The sequence below is a fragment of the Malus domestica genome, chromosome 12, assembly GCF_042453785.1.
Source record: "Malus domestica chromosome 12, GDT2T_hap1".
In the NCBI taxonomy this organism is placed as follows: domain Eukaryota; kingdom Viridiplantae; phylum Streptophyta; class Magnoliopsida; order Rosales; family Rosaceae; genus Malus; species Malus domestica.
Window position 1 is genome coordinate 18,018,083 of NC_091672.1, and position 22,787 is coordinate 18,040,869.

At 39.9% G+C, this 22,787-nt stretch overlaps 1 protein-coding gene across 1 annotated transcript; it reads left to right on the forward strand.

Moving 5' to 3' along the window:
- Window positions 1-2,031: 2,031 nt before the first annotated feature.
- LOC103450122 (large ribosomal subunit protein uL11) lies at window positions 2,032-2,839 on the forward strand. The gene has a single exon (XM_008389439.4). It carries the CDS (start codon window positions 2,126-2,128, stop codon window positions 2,624-2,626), a length of 501 nt encoding a protein of 166 aa, XP_008387661.1. The 5' UTR covers window positions 2,032-2,125; the 3' UTR covers window positions 2,627-2,839.
- The last annotated feature ends 19,948 nt before the right edge of the window (window positions 2,840-22,787 follow it).

The window sequence follows — 22,787 nt, forward strand, 5'->3', positions numbered from 1 at the left end:
AATGAATCAGATTAATTTTAAATTCCAAGGCCCAAGGCCCTTGTCTTGATTAATTAATATTCATTGTATTTAGGCTATATTATACAAGCCTAATCCACACAACCATAAGGCCCAAGCCTTCAATCCATTTCCAAATGGCCCATATTCTAATTACTAGACTAAAGCACTAAATTTATATAAAGGCCCCTGTGAATCTTGTTTTCCCTAATGTGGGACAAGAGTCTCAAAACTTCTAACAAAAACATTGCTTGCTTCCCAACATCTTCAACCCCATTTAATACATACAGCAATAGGTATCACAATCTTGGGTTCTTATGGTCCAACGTCAAAGCTTAGATATTTTTTGAGGAGAGTGAAGGAGTTAATGGATGAGATGGAAGTTGCTGTTGGAAGTGCTCCAATCGCTTCCAATCGCAACACATGTTTAGTCCCCTGTTGGTGTCCTTACCGGAGCGTGAAAGTCAAGTAGTTTTGAAAATTGAGGAAATCTTAGGGTTCGTTTGGTATCTTGTTAAAAAAAATTCATACATTTTTTAAGAACATCTTTTAAGAATCATTTTATTTAATGCTCAAAAACTTGTTTGGTATAAAATTCAAATTGTTTTTAAACTTAACAATTAAAAAAAACCTCATCTTACAGTGGAGTTGGTAACATCAGCCGAACATGGAAATCCAAAGAGAGAAGGGAGAAAGTGCAGAGAGAGAATACCAGAGGAGAGAAAAAGAGAGCATTGGTTGAGAAAGACGAGAGAGAGGTCGGCTGAGAGAGGTAGAAATGGGAGAAAAAGAAAGATGAGAGAGAAAAATACAAGAGAGAGAAAGATGGGAAAGAGAAAATATAGAGTGCACATAAAATATTTGGAAGCATATGGTATAAGTTAAAAAACTCTACCAACTTACCTTTATTGTTTTCAACAATTAGGCAAATTTTTAAGTTGGTTTTGAGTATAGTTTTTAAAAATAGCCATACCAAACAAGTACTCAAGGTATAAAATTTGAAAAATATTTTTAAGTTAAAAAAGTTATATTCAAATAGAATGCCAAACAAGCTCTTAGTTGCATAAGAAGCCTTTCTGTTATAGAGGGTAGAGAGGAAGAGAGTTGTGCAGCTAGGGTTAGTTGAGGAAGAGAATTGATGAGTTTTTTTTTTTTTTTTGAATACAATGATATTTTTACATTAAGGGAGAGAGAGTTAGGCTAAGCCACACAATGAACAATTTAATTTGATATCAAATTCGCTATTCACGAGATTTGAACCTAAGATCTCTCACTTTCAAGTGAAAAGGAATACCACTAGACCGTAGTAGTGAGTGACAGAATTGATGAGTTAAAGAGGGTAGTTGGGCATTTGGATGTGGGGCCTTTAAGAAATTAGATGAAAATGTTTATTTATTTATTTTTAACAAATGATATTATCTACATGAGAGGGAAGTTGACATTTCGATAAAATTATTCAACCTGAAATAATAGAAAGATAATATTTACAAAGTGCACACTACCGCTACAATTTAGCATATTCGAAGTGTTGTATCAATGAGAAGTTATTGAGTGATACGGTATTACCAATTTCCACATCGGGATGATACTTCCGTTCGAAATTTTCCACGTGAAATTTTTTTTACAGCTAGATTCAATGTCTTTTTCTGTCTTTTTATTCCTGGTTAAAAAAAAAAGACAGAAAATTAAAAGCTTAAATTAATAATAAGTAACCAGTAAGCACCTTTATGGAAGATCCCTAATGTCTAACCACCACTCTCACACCTTTATGGAGGATCCGTAGTGCGCGGACCCTCGGAATCAATTCACCATGATCGAAGTTCGAACGCTTGACCTGACCTACTGGGCTAAAGTCGGACTAATCGGTGCCCCGTGGATAACGGGCTTCTTCGACCAACGTCTTTATGACTGGATCACGGGTCTCAAAATGTTTAAAAAGCCCAACAGAATAACCCCGACAAAGCCCAAGGACAATTCCGTCATTCCGTTCGCAACTCCCCCCCAATCCACACAAAACCCTAGCGGCATGTGAACCGCTTTACAAAATCCACACGTTTCACTCTCACTCAGCCTCCTTCACCCCCCAAAACCCTAACGCCCCCAAACCCAGAGCGCCGCCGAAGAAGCCATGCCTCCCAAATTCGACCCTTCTCAGGTCGTCGATGTCTACGTCCGTGTAACCGGAGGCGAGGTCGGCGCCGCCAGTTCGCTCGCTCCCAAGATCGGTCCTTTGGGTCTCTCCCCCAAAAAGATCGGAGAAGATATCGCTAAAGAGACTGCCAAGGACTGGAAGGGCCTGAGAGTCACCGTCAAGCTCACCGTGCAGAATCGTCAGGCCAAGGTCTCCGTCGTCCCCTCCGCCGCAGCGCTCGTCATCAAGGCGTTGAAGGAGCCGGAGCGCGACAGGAAGAAGACTAAGAACATCAAGCACAGTGGGAACATTTCGTTGGACGACGTGATCGAGATTGCTAAGGTGATGAGGAACAGGTCCATGGCGAAGGAGTTGGCCGGGACCGTGAAGGAGATTCTGGGCACTTGCGTTTCTGTAGGGTGCACCGTAGATGGCAAGGACCCGAAGGATCTTCAGCAGGAGATTGCCGACGGTGATGTCGAAATTCCCTTGGACTGATGAGCTATGTTTTTGGTTTTATATAATGCTAGTCAGTTTTTGGGTTCTATAAAGATTTCATATTTTTGGGTTTTAATTCTAAATTGGTTTCCCAGTTATGAATTTCTATAGAGCATTGAAATCGTTGATCGAATTCGGAGCTGTAATGCATTAGTGTTAATTTATGAACTTGATTTTGTTGCTTAATGTTGAAATGCATTTTCTTTATGCTCATGAATGATTGTGTGGTGATTGATTTTTGCTTTTTGTTAAGTGATGAGTGATCTCTTTAAAATCACTCACAGATGATTTAGCATTTCGATGTTAAATTTGATGGTTTCGGTGTAAACCGGTGTTGAAACAATTGACTTGATGGGGTTTATAGTGTGAATTATGGTGAAATCTAGTTTGAAAGATGGTTTATGCAATTGTGTTTTGGATTATGAAGCAATTGTTCAAATGATGGTGGTATTTGATTCCGAGAATATTTTCACGTTTTGCTTACAAGTTTGAGTTGGAGCAATTGTGTTTGTTTTCCCCTCGTGTGAATTTCAAATGTATATGTTCTGTTAATTGCATTTGTTCATCATGAAGTCGGGATTACAGCTTGTATACTTGGACGTTTGGTTAAAATATTAAAAGATTATTGCGTGACCCGATACCTTGTTAGTTATCAAACATGGATTTTAGTTTCAAAATCACTTATCTGAAATTGGGAAGTCATTAAGATCCTAACAGTGTTGTTGCTGATGTTTTAGTTCTCATAACATTGCTCACTAGTCTGTCTTGTGGTTTGAGTGATCGAGTCTACCGAAGGGTATAATAAGCACTTTAGGTGAAACTGGTTCACCATCATCGTGGAGTCCCGACCCACTAATACGATGAAGTGTGCTAAGCTCTTCACGTGGCCTTGTATTAGTGGCTCCATGGAAGTATTCCGTATGCAATTTTTTTTTCCTGGTGTGGAGAACTTCCACGCCATGGGAAGCCATCGTGTTGTGATACCTGTTGTGATACCAGGCTATGTAATGTATGATGGTTAAAACACATGGAAGGACATTATTAGCTTGCTTTACTGCCAATAGTATTTTTAGTGTCGGTAAGTTTCTCTCAATTTAGATATTGTCCGATAGGTCTGCAAGTTTCACATCTAAGTAATACTCGATCTGATAGTTTACAATATATATGATATATATTTAACGACATTCTAAGAACTGATATTTTTAGATATCAGTAGTTGTCTGGTTCGATCGATGTGAGCTCTTAGGGAAGATCACCATGTTATCCCTAAAGTGAATTTTATCCGTAGCTCTACGGTTCTTTAACTTGGCACCGTCAGATCACTAAGGACGACTTTTGTCCCTGCTTGACGGATTGGTCTTACACTCAAGCTCCCTTCTGGCTTTTGCACTCAAGGGCCAATCTCTGTCTGGCCTGAGGTAACACGCCTTCGTTATCTTTTGGCAGGCCTACGCCCCATAGAAACTTTTTACTTGAGTTTGTTCCTTGGCCCATAGGTTTTGACACAGGGTTAATTTGAGCTCATCATCTAAATCTGCGCTAGGAAAGGCCCAATGCCAATCCAAGGGAATAGTGAAGCTTCACAGGTTATCTCTGTCCAGGTGTGGGTAGTTTGCATCTTCACAGCATGTACTCTTTTGAGATACTATTTGGTCTTAGGATTGGTATTGATCAAGTGATCAGACAGCTCAAGGATGCAACGTGCTAGACCTAAGACTTCAACATGAGTTGCTCATTTAGCTAATATTTTGGACGACTTTTATCACTAATCCCTCTTCTAGAAAGAGAGTTCCTCTCTCCGTTACACCCGCAATAGAGCACGCCCGTTCTTACCTTTGTGGAGTTAAGTTACTAAATTTAACTGGACCGCCTTACTACTAAAGGGGTTTTTCTTATAAACGAATAAGAACTCTCCTTGAGGGGGGACTTGTTTTACTGGAGTGCTTAAAGGTGTTAAAACAACTATGTAACTTAGTTAAGGACTTCGGCAGAAAATTCTTAGGTGCTTTGTTGCCCTCTTGGCAGACTATGACCGATTCCAAATCATAAGGGAAAATCTGCTCTGTGAAAAAGGTGCTTTGCATAAGGTCTAGTTCCTTGGTCACTAGATTGGCGATGGCAAGAGAAGGTGCGAGTAAGCCATGGTGGATTGGGAGACACCACTCAAGGTGCAGTAACTATGATATTCTTCCTCAGATTTTTTATACTTCAATTTTCTGTTATATAATAGAAACTTATAACAGTTCATTAGAGGCTTCTCGGGAGATCAGAAGGGCTTAAATTGCTTTTGCCTTACCTTCTATTATGGCGAATGAGGGGTGTGCGCAATAGTTTTCTTCCTCTCCCTCACTCGATCACTTCAATGCTTATAATTTGAGAGATGAGAGGAAAGTCTTCTCTTGAATTCGAAGATGTGACACAAATAATGATTCTCTTCGCCGGGATGTTAGCATCTTAGGCAGCTTAAGCATTTTTTATATTCGGTGGAAGGCAAGTTGAAACTCTGCCCCGACCAAGCGAAACTAAGGTCACGATCTGCTCTACGGGCCAATAAAGTCGTTTTTCAAGCACTAGTAAAATGATTGTGGAGAGGGTGCGCAACCTAGAGAGATAGTCGTATCTCTTTGATGAATGTGCTATTGAGGTTCGGTTCATTTGGAAAAGAGGTTAGTCTTAGGGGAGACCATGTGAATTGATGAAGTTTCTTGTGTAACGCATGCGATCGCAGGTCAGTGGTTTGTTACCACAGAAATGAAAAAGTGAAGGAAAAAATCCAGTGAGAGAGTGGGAGTTTGTTGGATGGTTCTCCTTATTTTCCTAGCACGTATCTTCTATTCCCAGGTTTTAAGTCGTTTGCCAAAAAAACCCGGCAAGTTTTGTGTCCGTTACAATGCCGTAATTAGACTTTTGACCTCATGTTTTTGAGGTTTGCTACAAGTCGTTTTCCAACTTTACCCACATGAACTGCGGATTACCACCAGAAATGCTGCAGATTTCCCAGTATATAAACGCCTTAACATTCCTACCAATTTCCCAACTTCTTGAGTTCCCTATTGACAAAAACCCTTCTGTTTGATAGATTTTACGTAAATTAGCCCTTTCTCTCTTCTTTCTTGACATAAAGGGGGAAGAGAGTCATTTTTTCTGTTTGTTCTTTGCAATCACAATTCATTGAAGAGAATGCTTTTAAATTTCAAGCTTCAATGGCTAAGGGAATGAGGAACTTGAATGCATGGATTGAGGTGGCTCCGGCACCAGTCATTTACCCGCGAAAGATTTCGAATTCGCCTACTTTGGAGACGATTCTCGAAGAGAGCGTCGAGGAGTGTGACGATGACTAGTTAACTTTTATGCTCACTTTTTTCCTTGTTTGGTTATTCATCCTTGATGAAAACTTATGGTCGCAAATTTGAAGATGGATGGCCTCTGGATGCATCTCATCGCAGCTCCGGATTGTTACGATGGAATTGGTGATTGGAGCCGGGATCTGTCCATTGGAAAGGGAAGTCCTAAACAATCCAGTGGAAGTTCTTCTTTGAACATTGTCCAGTGAACACCGTATTACTGTTGTAAATATGCAATTAGTTTCAACTTTGTTGTATATAAACGTAGTTTGTTAAAAACTAAAAGTACTATATGGAACTATACATTTCAGACGATGTAAAATAATAATAAAATAATCCAACTATCTATGTTCAGATTTATCCATTAATATGTGTTGTGTTCGTATAAATCTACATTTGATCACTATACAAAACAATATATAAAAACAAGAATAAAATACCACAATAACTTATATTATTCATAAAAAAATGAGAAAAGTAATTATTTTATTAATGTAATAATAGTTGAACAGTGTTAATCATGTCAATCATATACACATTGGTTCCATGTTCATACATAGTTAAAGTCATATAAGGTGTCGTGCCCGAAATAACCACTAACATGTCGCATATGTAAACTGCAGCTGTCCGGATTAGTGATATTTTGCAAGCTTGAAACAAGAAGATTGAGTGCTAAGTTACTTGGGGGGCCTTCATATTTCGTAGTGGGAATCTTCTTTCTGAAAAGTAAGTGTGATAATTGTTGGGTATCCCTCCACTGTCAAATGGGTCATTGTCTATTGCTTCTTTAGGGTAAGATATCTAAGGATACCAAAAAAATGGACATTTTGAAAGCTTTTGGGAAGGGGTAAGTAGCTCTTTATCACAGTGATGAAAATATGTTGAGTTTTTATATGATGACGTGGGTTCAAACTCCGTCTGTGGTTAATATAACAAAACTTATCATTTGACAAAAAAAAAAAAAATATAAAAAAGCCTTTTGGGAAGGGCAGGTGTGGATGAATTGGAGGTTGGGTGTGGATGTTGAAAGTTTTACGTTTACAAACATAATTAATATGGGGCGTGGCTTCAATATTCAACTATGATTTTAAATGCATCAGAGGAGTGTTAATGTAGATTAAGGTGATGAAAGTATACGCTCTGTTTTTTCTAAATCTCACTTGCATCTGCAATTGTAAATTTTTAGTAGTAAAGTTTGTCTTTTTATTATTATTATTTTTTGTGAGAAGTAGAAGATCATCTAAAAAATGATTGAATTTTTGGTACAAATAATGCACACATAGATTAGCCACTAAGATTCAAGGTAGATTTTTTTTATGATTGTGGGCCAAGAAACACGTTAAACCAGAATTGTTTTGTCCACATTTTCCTTGTTCCTAGTATGCCTTTCAGTAATAAGTGGGTGAGACTCTGAGACCTACTTTTTTTGAAACCGCTAGTGTAATTTCCTTCACTGGTTTTTCTGACCAACATGTTATAATTATTGAGTATTTACTTTCAACTCCTATAAAAGGCCTCCTTCATCTTCATTCCCTTCATCCCAAAATCCCACTGCCCTCACTCAAACACTACTAGAAAACCCTAATCAACAATCTGCAACAAAACCCCATTTCTCTGCATTTCTTTCCAGAAGCACTCAAGTAAAAAGCCACTTCTGTAACTTTCAGCTTGGAATTAAGCAGCTGATCAGAGAGCAGGAAGTTAAGAAACCTTTTTGTTTGATCACTAACTGCAATGGCAGAGCAGATGCAGATAAGATTGTTGTGTTCTTGGATGGAGGTTGCACCTGCAATTTTGATATCCCACAACAAGCCTTCAACTTGTCCTCAATTGGAAACAATAACTGAACAGTGGGAGCTGGAGGCTGAGGAGAAAGACCTGCAGGAGTCCAAAAAATGAACATTTTACTTCTTCTCATGTCCTGATTGTTAATATATATATATATATATATATATTTTTTTTTTTTCTTTCTTTCTATTTTTGTGTGAATTTGTAGAAGTTTTTGGACTTGGTTTGGACAAAATTTTTGAGATCATCTCCAAACAAATTAACAAGATTGTGTAGTTTCAATGGCATTGGCTTCCATCTTATAAGGTATTTCTTATGGCTAGAATTTTCAAAGGGTTTCGTTCATATTGATTCATTAGATGTTGAGTGATTAGTGACAGCATCAACTGACTAGATTTCTGCAATTCTGTCGACACGAGAGATGTAAAAGATGGGCAAGCTACACCTGAAAAGTTTGACATTCTTCAGGCACACTCATGACTCGCATTCTTAATTTAGTATAATATGACGATTTGGAATGATTGCATTTCTTTGATTGATTACAATTGTACAAGGATGTACAAATATATACTGATTACATTTAGCCAAACTAGGAAAGAGAATTATTCTACTCTAATTTAGGAGCTAATAAGGTGTTGACCTGTAGAAGAAGATGATTACAACAATCATGGGGATTTCTCTATGATTTGATTTCCAACCCTCCCCCTTAAGTTGGAGAGTGAATATCACGAAGTCCCAACTTGCCACTTAAAGCATGAAATTGTTCCTTTCCCAATGGTTTCATAAATATGTCTGCTACTTGTGCGTGCGAAGGAACATAGGATGGTGAAATCAATCCAGCTTGCAATTTTTCTCACACGATATGACAATCAATTTCAATGTGTTTTGTGCATTCATGAAATACTTGATTTGCTGCAATGTAGAGAGTTGCCTGATTATCACAAAAGAGAGATGTCGGTTGATTTTGTGGGACTTTCAAGTCTTCAAGAATATATCGTATCCAAGTTAATTCCAAACATGTCAATGCCATAGAACGGTATTTTGCATCTGCTAATGAGCGTGCCCAATCAGAATCACAAAAGGCTCGTAGTGTGAGATTATTAGAAGAAGGGAAGAATAACCCTTGACATGGAGCCCCTTTTATAAATCTTAATACTCGTAGGCAACTTCCCAATGTGGCTTCCGTGGATTTTGCATGAATTGACTAAAATTCCAATTGAACAAACAATATAAGGCCTTGTGATTGTTAAGTATATTAATCTCCCTACCAATCTTCTATATTTTGTAGGATCATGGAGACGATCGCCATCATCAAGGTTCAACTTCAAATGTTCCTCCATTGGAAAAGTACTTGGTCGAGCTCCCAATAAACATGCATCTTTTAAAATATCCAAAGCATATTTTCGTTGGGATATGAAGATACCCTTTCTTGATCGTGATACTTCAAATGCCCAGAAAATATTTTAAGTTTCTCAAATCTTTGATACCAAATTGTAGTAGGAGAGAGTCTTTGAGATTTTTGATTGCATTTTCATCATTTCCTGTCACAATTATGTCATTAACATAAATAAGAACGACAATAAAAGAGTTTCCATGTATCTGTGTAAAGAGGAAATAATCTGCCTTGGATTGTTGAAAACCTGCTCCTTGAATAGCATGAGAAAATTTTGCAAACCAATTTCGGGAAGCCTGTTTCAATCCATATAGGGATTTTTTGAGCCGACATACGAAATTCTCCTCTTGTCGACGAAGACCAGGTGGAATTTCCATATAGACTGCTTTATCAAGGTCCCTGATAGACGCATATTTATGCGACTTAGTTAACTAGTTTTCTTGCATTTACGTTATTAGTTCTTAGTTATTTTAGTACTTTAAGCCATTTTCGTGTGTTTGTAGGTCCAAAGGGCTAAGGTAGCAAGAAAGTGCATTTTGGTGCATTTTGGAGCAGTTTTGAGCTTGGAATGGATTACATATGATATGAGCAAGATGGAAGGACGAATTTGAAGACAAAAGAGGCTAAGAACATGCTAAAAATCTGGTGAAACAAATACAAGTTGCAAGAAGGGATAAATTTCTAGAAGGATTGGCCAAAACTTCACTCAAAACACATCAATGCCGTGGCTTTTACTTCCACCTCCACCAGAAATTTGAGTAATGATGCAATGCTTAACTCACCATGACATGTGAGTGGATGATGCAATGCTTAGCTCACCATGACATGTGAGTGGATGATGCAATGCTTAGCTAACCATGACATGTGAGTGGATGACTCAATACCTAACCCACCAACAATTCCCACTCTTTGCCATGCTCACCTACTCAATTCCACCAACATTTTGTGTTAAACAAGTCCATCCTCTTCCTATAAATACCATGGCATCAACCTCATTCAAATCATCCAGAAATTAACCATTCTCCAAGCCTTTCCTTGCCTCTCCTACATATCTAAACCCCTTCCCATCCATTCCTCCAAATAACCAACCCTTCAACATCATTCCAACCTTGTTGTTGCGGCAAAGAGAAGGAGAAAAGTCCTTAGACGCACTTGCTATCCAACATGGATCGTTGGAACGTTTAGGTGCTTTCTTTCCTTTGTTTTTCAATGTTTAAATTTGTTTATCTTTGTTTTGTAATAATGAGGAACTAAACCCCCCTTGGCTAGGGGGGGATTCGAAACCATGTTAATGCTTGCAATATGATTTGATTACTTTTAATTGCGTTTCATAAGTTATGAATTTGATTTACTTATCTATTTGATTGATAACATGTTTATGTATGTTGATTAGGGATGCATACTTAGTTTGCATGCATAAATATGATGCTAGAGTATAAGGGAATTTCACCTAATCGTTATGAACTTATATTCATGAGTAGTAAAAGTCGCTAGTCACGATTGTGTTAAGTAAATCCTTGGCATAAGTTTCATGCAAATCATAGTAACGAGTGCCTCGTCAATGCTTATGTTTTTCATAGAACTTAATGATTCTTGCTTGTATCTCTATTATGCAATTCATGTAGGGAACTTGTAGGGAATGTTTTGGGTTGTCGTATGCAATCATCCAACCCAATAACTTGTGGAAAAACTAAGGGTTAATTAGTGCAATTCACGGTTAATTTGGGGCGTTGAGAATTAATAAGTTATTGAAATGCAATTGGAAATCATTTTGTATGCAAGCAAGACATGTGTGGAGAAGAACCCCTTAGCTAGCCTTCCATTATCCATTCAACCCAAATTTGTTTAAAATCTATTTAAGTTTTTAGTTTATTCGTTTTTACTTTCAACTTCACCAAACTCAAATCCCCCTTTTACTTTCTTGTTTTAAAATCTTTTGTTTACATTTTTAACTTTGTTTTTATGTTTTTAAATTAGTTTTCAAGTGATTTAGCAATCCCTCCTAATCCCCGGTTTAGAACGATCCCTACTTACATCTATACTACAATTGTCAAAAAGAGGGTTAAATTTGTGTGCTTATATATTTCGCATCAGTCCCCATGTAGAAAAGCATGTTGGACATCCAATTGATGAAGGAACCAATTCCGAGAGGCAACAACGGCAAGTAGACAAGGGATAGTGGTAAGTTTGGTTGCAGGAGAAAAAGTTTCCAAATAATCAACACATTCAATCTGAGTATAGCCCTTAGCAACAAGACGAGCTTTGTAACGCTCGATAGACCCATCAGAATTATACTTGATTTTATAGACCCATTTGCAACCAATGGGCTTATGACCAGGTGGTAAAGGAACAAGTGTCCAGGTATTATTCTGCTTTAGGGCATCAAGTTCAGCTTTCATGGCATTTCTCCAATGGGGATCAACTTCAGCTTGAGAAAAGGAAGTGGGTTCAATGACACATGTAATGTTAGATAAAAATGCATGGTGGGAAAGAGAAAAATGAGAATAAGAAAGAAAATTAGATAGCGGATAACGAGTACCTTAAGAAAGAGGTGGCGCCGAGGTTAATGAAAGGTTGGGTTGCGACGTCACTATATATATGTGATAGTCTTTGTGCCATGAATGTGGGTGAACGGTACGATTAGAATGACGAGAAACATCAAGTGTTGGAGATGTTTGTGGAGGATGCAAAATAAGTGGAGAGGGTTGAGGGTCAGAGGATGACTCATCCATGGGAGCTGGTGTGGGTGCATGAGGAGTTGGTAGGATTGCATCAACTGGAGTAGATAGAGATGTAGGGGAAAGATCAGTCGTGGTAGGGATGAGATTGGATGGGATAAAAGGAATAATGGGCTAATGGATATCTGATTGAGGTAGTGGAAGAACATGGTCAGAAGTGGGATTTATATGTTTGAAAAGGAAGTCTTCTTCGTGAAAACAAATGTCTATCCTAACAAAAAAATTTTTGAGTGTCCAAATTGAATAATTTGTAACCCTTTTGCTCAGTAGGATACCCAACAAAAAACAAAGGTGAGCGCAAGAATCAAACTTATGTTAGGGGTGAACAATAGTGGCATAACAAAGACATCCAAAAACCCTTAAATGATCGTAGGAGGGCGGACGAAGGTAAAGTCGCTCGAAAGGTGTTTTGTTGGATAATATAGGTGTAGGTATTTGGTTTATGAGGTAAACGGTAGTAAGATTACACTCCCCCCCCCCGCCCCCCACAAAAAAAAGAGATGGGCAAATTGGATTGTAAACGTGATGCAAGGGCTACATTAAGGATGTGACGATACTTTCTTTCAACAACACCATTTTGTTGAGGTGTATAGACACAAGTATGTCGAAATTTGACTCCATTGGTAAGGAAAAAATGTTTTAAAGATAAACACTCAGAGCCATTTTAGAGCGGATTGTTTTGATGGTGGTATTAAATTGTGTGCAAATGAATTGAAAGAAATATTGAATTAATGAGGGAGACTCAAATTTATGAACCATTAAAAGAACCCATGTGCACCGTGTATAATTATCCACAATGGTTAAGAAATAATGAGCCCCCAAATGTGTACAGTGTTTATGTGGACCCCATATGTCATAGTGAATTAACTTAAACGGTGCATTAGAAGAAATATAACTGTTCACAAAAGGGGCCCTTTCTTGTTTTGCCATAGGGCAAACAACACAATTATTATTATCCAAAGTTCTAGATAAAATAGGAATAGAAGAAGAAAGTAAACACAAATGGGCTGAAGATGGATGGCCAAGACGATGGTGTCGGGTGTGGGTGGAGATGGTGGCATGGCAAGTGACTGAGTTGTGGTTGACAGGCGACATGAAGTATAAACCTTCGCATTGTTTACCCCAACCAATCATCTGCCCCGAAGCCAAGTCCTAGATGACACAAAAATTAGGAAAAAGAATTATACAACAATGCAAGTATTTAGTTACTTTATTAGCAGACATAAGATTTAACCTGAAAGAGGAAACATGGAGAAATTATCAAGTAGGGGTGGGCACGGGCCGGGTTGGGCCCAAAATTGAAGGAACTAGATCGAACATGTTTGTAAATAAAACGGGACGGGGTGGGGCAGGGTGGGTTTTGGATTTTTCAAAATGAGACCCGGACCTAACCTAGCCTTTTTGAAACGCGTTGGTTCCTATGGGTCCCCACAAGTCCAAATCTTCACTCACCCTAGCGAGGACGTTGACTTTAAGGCGGTGGAGGTCAGATATGGAAGAGGGGAAACCGTCGGACAACAACTACACAGATTGAAAGCAAGGATAAAAGCTAACAAAATTTGAATCCTCATATCACAACCCAGAATTCCTAGGAAGTTCTAGTTAAATTAACCATTCCTAAAGAACCTAGATTTTAACCTCCCACAACCTGTCCCCACTTAGATTGACTCAATTCACCATAGAGAATGTGGTGGTCGACGATTTTACTGCTCAATCAGACAAATCTGTCTCAGTTTTCTCAACAATCCATCATAAAAAATAAAAATTATCAAATGAATTACAGAAACAAAACATAATCAGTACAAGATTAAACCTTTAGCTGTTCATCTGATTAAATTGGAAAATAATATTAAAAAAGAAAAAAACAAATCCACCTAACTCAAATTCATTAACGGAAATCCATAGCTTAATCCAAACATACCCAATTGCAATTTTGAAATAAGAAGAAATATGAACATAACCAATTGCAAACTCAAATTCACCAAAGAATATTCATCATATTGCTCGATCAAGAAAAAGTCCTACCACTTGTTTAACGTCAAGAAGAACCCAAATGAGTCACTTCGCGGATATATGAAGAGGTTCAAAGCAGAGAAGGCAAAGATAGTTGAATACAACGACTTGATAGCTAGAGCAACCTTCCAAAAAGGACTCCCCGCAGACCACCCGCTGTTCAGAGAATTGATCATGAAAGAAGATTTAACTCTGGCAGACTCTTTCGCTCTGGTAGAGAAGCATGCACTTTGGGATGAGGTTCGCCAATGCATATTCAAGGCAAATCCAAGCGATCTTGAATATGAAGTCCCCCACTACTCTGAAGGAGATTCAAGGTCTGACTGGACAAGCAACCGTATCTGAAGCAGCAATAAGCTCTACCCTCATATGAGAAGAACTGAGGGCCCAACTACTTGTATTCCACAGTTCAAAAGCTTTCATCGATGCGGAAACCAGCTACTAGAAATTTAAAAGCTAACTTTGGCAACAATTGTTGTAACCCGAAAGCTCAAGTTATACCTTCAGACACACACAGTCATCCTCATGACGTACTATTCTGCCCAATCCAAATATGTGACAATAAAGGTGCATACACTGGCGGTGCAAAGTTTTTTGACGAACTCAACAACTCAGCTCAAAAGGCACGCCAAGGGCAGACGAACACTAGAAGGACACTCGGAAGCAAGTTTTGTCCTCGTCACCCTAAAATATTCTACATAGGGGCAACATGTACCGGTAAGTTGAGCACCACCTCCTGTTACGCGTCACATGGCTCCAGCCAACCCTTGCTTCATAATTTAGTTCAAGAGCGGCCAGGTACCGGCAGTTGAGCATTACCTGCTACGTGTAACATGGCCCCAGCTCCATGACCCTTTACCATGCCTTCACACCTAGCCTAGGCGATGCAACAGAGCGACCTAACGAGATGATCTGAAGGTAGCCGACCACGCCCTAGCCACGTCTGCTTCACCCGACTACAAGGGCTTAGAAGCATTTGCACATTGGCAATGCATCCAACTACAAGGGTTTGGAAGTAGGTGTGACCCTTATTACCCCAGATAGTTCGATGCTCGAGCAGGCAATCACTCTAGACTTCAAAGCATCTAACAACGAAGCAGAGTACGAAGCTCTACTAGCAGGTATCCGAATGGCAAAAGACTTGGCAATGAAAAAGCTTGCAATTCATTCTAATTCCCAGCTAATCACCAACTAGACTATTGGGGAGTACACAGCAAGACATCCAAGGATGGCGCAATACTTAGAGAAAGTATGCAAATAACTTGAGGTATTTCAAACTTACAGCCTCACTTTAGTCCCGCGGGCAGACAACGTCTACACGGACGTACTAGCCGGCCTAGGCTCTACCCATAACCACTAACTTAAACGTTCTATCCCGGTGGAGTATCTAGATAAGCCAATCATAAAGGCGCAGCCGGCAACCGAAATGTCACAGGTTAGTACAACTCTAAACTGGCAAAATTTTATTATAGACTACCTGGTCAATAGCACACTCCCCACAGAAAGGTTGGAGTCTAGAAAACTCCAAATAAAGGTAGCATGCTACTACATGTGGAACGACATTCTCGCTCGAAGATCCTACACTAGACCACATCTCCGTTGCCTAGCGCCTCTTGACGACCTAAAGGTTTTAAGCTCAATCCACGAAGGCATTTGTGGAAATCACTCAAAAGGTCGATCCTTAGCGCAAATGACTCTTAACGCAGACTACTATTGGCCTACCATGCATCAAGACACTAAGGAGTTAGTGTAAAAGTGTGAGCACTACCAACGTTACAAGCTGGTACCAGTATTGCCTGCCAACGAGCTACACTCATAGACGAGTCTTTCGCCGTTCATGTAGTGGGCAATCGACTTGGTATGGCCAATGCCGCCTGCTACTAGGGGTATAAGCATGATGATCGTGGTAACTGATTACTTCACCAAATGGGTAGAAGCAGAGCCCATGACTACCATGACTTAGACGGACATATAACGCTTTATATAGAGGAACGTCATTTGCTGATTTAGCATCTTTCAATCCATCGTCACCGATAATGGCTCGCAATTCATAGGCAAAGATCTAGCGAAGTTCTTCCAAAAAGTATGGCATCAAGTAGCATATGTCCATGCTAAGATATCCTTAAGGTAATGGGTAGGCCAAAGCATCCAACAAGACGATACTAGATTGCCTCAAGAAATCCCTCTCCGAATAAAAGGGAAAATGGCCAGACAAATTCCTCGGATGTTTATGGGCATATCGCAACACCAAACAACGAGCCACCCGTGAGACTTCTTTCTTTTTGGCATTTGATTTAGAAGCAATCATTCCTCCTAATGTCATCGTGCCAAGTATCAGCACTCTACTGCCAAGCATCGAGCAGAACAGTAAGGAGATGACTATAAGCTTAGATATGGCAAAGGAGAAACGTGAGCAGACCATCACCTACATTGCAGCCTATTAGCAGCAACTCCTCTCCAGCTACAACAAAAGAGCAAGATCTGGCAGTTCCAGCCCAAACTTCTAGTCCTAAGAAAATCCTTCATCATTGCCCGTAAAGAAGGCTCCAAAAAGATGGATCCCATCTGGGAAGGTCCGTACAAGATCAATAGAGTAGGCGGTAAGGGTAATTACACCTTCGCCACTATGAACGACAAAGAGATCAAAAAGCAGTGGAACGCCTACAATCTGAGGAAGTACTATGTGTGACCTCCCACTACATCAAAGCTTGAAGACTCAAGCACCTCGACGGGCACCACCTCACAAGCCGATGACTATCCAGTTGTTATGCAGTTCATGCATTACAGCTAAGTTCTCGTTCGTTTCACTCATTTTTCAATAAGGAATTTAGAAGTAATCTACAACTTGGCTCGGCTGCATGCTTATAACAACTGATCACTTTTACACTTCTAAAGAAGACCGCGCCCTTCTTAGGGACTCATCGTAAGAATTGCACCCCTCGAGAGACCAACCATGCTCTTCAGTGCGAGAGGGTAAACCAATTCCCGACACCCATCTGGGTTTTCTCTCCAATGCGAGAGGATAAACTAATTGCTCTTCAGTGCGAGAGGGTAAACCAATTCCTCGACACCCACATGGGTCTGCTCTCTAAGGTAGGAGAATAAACTTACACTTTGAATATCTAAATGTGGATGAGCCGGGCTGCCCTATTATAACTAGATGCACAATAACTTGTGTTGGGATTCCTAAAAATAGCCACAATGGTCTTTTTCAAAGCTTAGCTAACTGAAGGATTTTGAGTCTTTTGGCCTAATCCGCAGGCAGCTGGGCCCTAGACACAGAAGGGGCACATTACACAGTACGCCCTATGGACGGCTGCCCTAGAACCCTAAAGCTGCTACCAAGTGCAATAAGGTTCCCTACGGTTTCCAGAAGACTGCCTACGGCTTGCTCTTCGACAGCAACGCCGCAGAAGACTTATACAACCGCATATTCTCGTGAAAGGTTAAACAAACTAGCGTGTATATATAAAGTTTATCCATTGTCGATATGATACGTAGTCGATAAGCTTCACCTCTGCCAAGGGTGGAACGACCTACACCAAGTCCTAAAGTGTTGTGATACTTGCGACACAACCTACGAAGTTGGAGAAAGCCAAGGTTAACAACTTAGTGGTTACGCGGACTCGTCTGCTTCTGTAAGTAATGCGTTCGGCTGCCGACCCTATGGCTAACAACTTTGCAAAGTTCTAACCTAACACCTACGGTTGCATAGGCTACGCGAGCCTGTCTGCTTATAGAAAAGTAGCACGCCTGCCACTGGTCTATAAAGTCTAAAGGTTAGGGCATGAACAAAAGAAGCGAAGATGGAAAAAAGCGAAGGATACAAATTTATTAAATTTTCTAGCAAAATTGATAAACAACTAGCAAAGGCCAAATGAGTTTAAGAAAAACAAGAGCAACAAGGAAAACAAAGAAAATCATAAAGGCTACCTAGAAAACTACCCTTCAACAGCTTGAACATCCCACGACTACTCAGCCGCCACACATTTAGCAACCGCAAAGCTCCCAACAGTGGCATTATCCGGCGTTTCACCCTCGGCTGCTCCAGCTTGGGCATCAACCTCTCCGACTACTTCACCAATAGAGGCCTCAAAAGTAAAGGAAAACAATTCTTCCAGAGAAATAGAGAATGTTTCGAAGTCTTCCAAGCAAACTCGAAGTCAGATGGCCTACTAAAGAGATGATCTACATAACCCAGCTTGTAGAAATCGGCTTGACTCTGAACAAGTGAAGCCTCGAGCCCAGCCTTTTCACCTTTCAGTTGCTTGTTCTCCTCAAGCAGACCAACATGGATGCGCTGCAGCTCATCCACTTCTTTCTTCAAACTTTCGTTGATCTTCAAAGCCAATCAACGACCTTCTTGAAGTGGATCACTTGGTTATAATCAATAATCAACTATTCATCCTTTGCATAAGCAGTGGAACGAAGCTCAGAAACGGCACGCTCAAGATCTTGAATCTGAGGTATGTGACATCCGATCTTCTACTCTGCACTTTCATACTTAAGTTGGATCGCGTCAAGCCTAGTCTTCAAGTCAACGATCTCTTGGTGAGCGGTCTCATGCTGCAGAGAAGTGGGGGTAGAGATATTAGACCCCTTTCAAAGCGACGAGCTCAGATTCTAACTTCTTGATCTTTTCGACAGAAGAATAAACTTCAGCTACCATAACCATTGTCACCTCATTGACATCCTTGGTATCCTTTTGGTTAAGGAGCATATACTCGGCTGCCAGACTAGTCGTCTTCTGCATCATGGCAAGTAGGGCAATCTTTCTATACTAGGTCGTATACTTCACAAAGGAACTTGGGAAAACAACACCTCTAATGCCATAGACAAACTTGGCACAAGCATCTATGTCTTCAAATAGATATGGTTTTAAAAGCGCACAGATCTCAATAACCTTCCCAAAAGCAAGCTTAGTAGACTTCTCACAGCTGCTCACGTGAGTAGTCTACTCCTTCTTAATTGGCGAATCAGTCTTAGCAATAGGGGGACTGGGCCTTGGCGCCACTTTAGCAGTAGAGTCTATCTTATCGCTCTTCATAATAGCAAGCCTCTCCAAAGGTGAACCAAACTTAGCTTCTAACGGAGATCTTGGTATAGACTTCAGCATGGGGGGCATGACATGACCTCTACGCTGAGCAATCATATCAGCAATCGTACTAGCCATTCTTGACATGGCAAGTACCACAAGCTCATATCTAGTAGCCTCATGTTTCTTCCCATTGGAAGAAGTCATGTCAATCACAGGCCTTTCGGTAGTAGGCAGACCCTCACGAGTAGCGGAGGAAGTTTTGAGTTTTTTCTCAACCGGCATCTTTTGAGCAGGTGAGGAATATCTCTTCTTTCCACCTTCATTCATAGTAGGCTCCACAACAGCGATCAGACGATCTAATGCATCCGCCTTGATCTTCTTTACCTCTTATCTTGGGAGCAGCCTACCTTCTCCTAGCGAAGAGGACTAAGTAGCCAACGCCATTCATGGTACTCAGCGGGGGAGCTCAACCCATACTGGCTTTTCCCTCATTTTTTCTCTCAGACCAGCAGGTAAGATGCCTGCATGCCCAGCATTCCAAGAACCCATGAGGCCCGCGACCTTATCATTTCTCTCAATCGCCGGCCTGGCCCTTGTCAAGTCCAAGAGCCCAAAGGACATGAGCCATGCGGCTCGCCTAGCACTGCGCCCCAACACCTTAATCCGCGACCCCAACTGTACAAGCTGCTCTTGGCTTTAGCCAAGCCGGGTAGCCCAAGCAGTGGTCTTTGCCACAACACCTCCTCGGCCCATGCCGAGCGGACTCCTGGCCCCTACCAGCTGATGTGCCGCACTACCTCGACGGTTGCCCCGCGACAGCACTATCCAAGAAAAAGACAAGGAAAATTAAATTTTTCTTACCTTGATGCGGCGCGAAGAAGAAAAAGAAAGCAACGAAAGACGGTTATTTACACGGGCAAGTGCAGAAGATTGCTAAGGGAGGGGGAACAAATATCCTCTAGCTTTCTCTCTCTTATATGGTAGAATAAATTGCTCTCTAAAGTTGATTTAATCATCTACTTAAGGTGGACTTAAATAGCCCTTAGAAGTGATTTATTTTCCTTTCCTAGAAGGATCTAATTTCCAATTAAAGAGGGCATTTAAATCAAAATAGGAAACAATCATATGTTTCATAAAGTAATAAGATCTCTACACATGCTACCCTTTCCTACGACCAGCCCAACATGTGTGGGGGCATTGGCATTTGTGGAGCCAAAAATAATCAAGAAGAATATGGAGGCGACATGTGGATTTTTGGGTAAAAAAGACAAGATTACCCTCGAGGCACATCGGGATTTCTACACGCAAGCAGTGGGCAATCATCCCCCAATCAAGTTAAAAGTGCCCAAAATAGGTATTTATTCAAAACCTATTTCATCTATCGTCATCAAATCTTCTCCACAAGGTAGCTCTCAAATCATTCATTTCTAATTATATTAATTAGCTAACAAATCATGAATCTCACCCAAAAAACCATCCAAGTGGCCGGTCCCCATCCTCCCAAAGGGGCCAACCACACCCCTATATAAACCACCTCATTTTCTCCAAACTCAATTCCAGTTCTCTTGCTAAATTCTCTAAATTCTCCAAACACTTTTCCCTCAAAATTCTAACTTTGTCATCAGAGGTTCTTCGGCCAAAGCCCCCCCCACCAATTCATCGTGGGCACGTGAGGTTCTTGGCCTTGACCTAATATGTTATTTGTTTTGTAGGTGCAATTTTGTCCAAAAGCAAGGAGGAAGAAATTTGCATCCACATTTGTCACCCTTTTAACCTAAAAGACAACAAACCTCTCTTTGAATCCAAACCTGAACAATTTCCGTTTTCAGGTTTTGTTGTTGTTAATGTTAATAAAACTTGATTTATTGTGTATTTTTTGTTATTTTCATTAAATAAAAATTGTTGAATGTTTTGGTTAAAAAAAGTTTGTATTTTTCATTTTTTATTAACAAATGATATTATCTTCTTAAAGGGGAGGGAGATAGACTTAGTCTCACAATGGACTAGCAATAATGTGGTTCAAATTTGCCTTTGGCAAGAATCAAACATAAAACCTCTCACTTACAAGTGAAGAGGAAAAAAGAGAAAATATCTTTACACCAAAGGCTACGCCTACTTAATTGATAAAGGGTCCGAGATGATTAAAAATTTTAAGTGACAATATAACACAATGTGACATGTTGATGTGTGTAATCACTCGCTAATTATGACATTGGTAATGCTAGAGAGATTTATTTTAACCAAATTTATAAATCATATGACGTGGTTGTTGATGATTGAATTATTACTTAAATGTTGATTAACATACTCATTTTCTATTGGTGACACACTACATGGTTTATAAATTTGGTTAATAAATATTGGTCTACCGTATATTACCCGTATTAATGTTTTGTTCAAGACATATTCACGTTAAAGTTTTATTAGATTTATAACACTATGTCTGCAAAGTATGTAATATATTTATAATCACGTACACTTATAAATTCTTTGCTTCCCAAACTAAGAAACTCAAAGCTCCAACCTATTTTTCTTTTGTTCAACTAGTGAGATACTTACCAAGAAACTTTTATAATATGTCATTAACTCACAATGAAGCACAACGAGCTATAATTTAATATCAAAATTATTATAAATATATTACTCAGTTGAACTTGAAACCTCATCGTTGCAAGTAAAAATTTAATGTCGCTTGACTAGACGCAAATTTCTACAATACTGTGAAAAATTTAATCCCTAATTCAAGTTGGTTCTTTTCTTTTTTTCTTAAATCATAGTTCGAGAAGTTTTTGGTTCTCCACACAACTACCAAGTAAAGGACAGACGTCACAACAGTAACAAGACAAAGTTCTCGATAAGAGAAGGGGATCCTCTCCGGATCCCTTCCACCAAGTCCACCAAATCCACTCATCCGAGCTATTGAAATTTGATCAAACAGCTACAAACAAAAGATCATTTTAAAAGATAGTAACTTTAGCTGTTTAATCAAATTTCAATGGTCCGAATGAGTGAACTTGATGAACTTGGTGGAAGAAATTCCCGAAAATCCCGAATATCGGAAGCTTTTTCGGTTTGGTTCGGGATTTTCGGGAATTTTTTCCACCCCTACCTAAATATGTGGTTTCATTACCCTCGGAAGCTTAGAAAATAGAACCAACAACCCCAGCATGAAGTCTATATGTTGATGGCTCGTCCAACCAACATGGTTGTGGAGCAGGACTAGTCCTTACGACCCCTGACAAAGTGGCGATGGAGTATGCTCTTCGTTTCAAATTCAAGGCATCAAACAATAAGGCTGAATATGAAGCCCTCATAGCAGGCTTACGTTTGGCCAAACACCTTAAGGTTAAACGAATTGACATCTTCAGTGACTCCCAATTGGTGGTTAACCAGGTCACCAACAACTTTGACGCTAAGGATAGCTCCATGGCAGCATATCTGGCATAAACATAATTGTTGCTCAAGCACTTCCACTACCAGATCACCCAAATTCCTCGAGCGGAAAACCGTCATGCAGATGGTTTGGCTTGCTTCGCCTCAGTGGTAGAAGACAAGATTGGGAGAAAAATTCAGGTCGAATTGTTGGCAGCACCAATCACTATAGCTGCAGAAGTGTGCAACTTACAACAGGGGGATCGTTGGATTACCCCGATTTATAGATTCCTTGCTCATGGCACCCTTCCAAATGACAAAGTCCAAGCTAAGCAGATTTGATACAAGGCTACCCGTTACTTGATCATTAATGACCAACTCTACAAGCGGGGTTTTAACCTACCATACTTAAGATGCCTTACGCCCGCAGAGGTGGAAATTGTCCTTTGGGAAATACATGAAGAAGTCTGTGGAG

Coding starts and splice junctions, on each gene's coding strand:
- LOC103450122 (XM_008389439.4), top strand. CDS start 2,126: ATGCCTCCCAAATTCGACCCTTCTCAGGTCGTCGATGTCTACGTCCGT.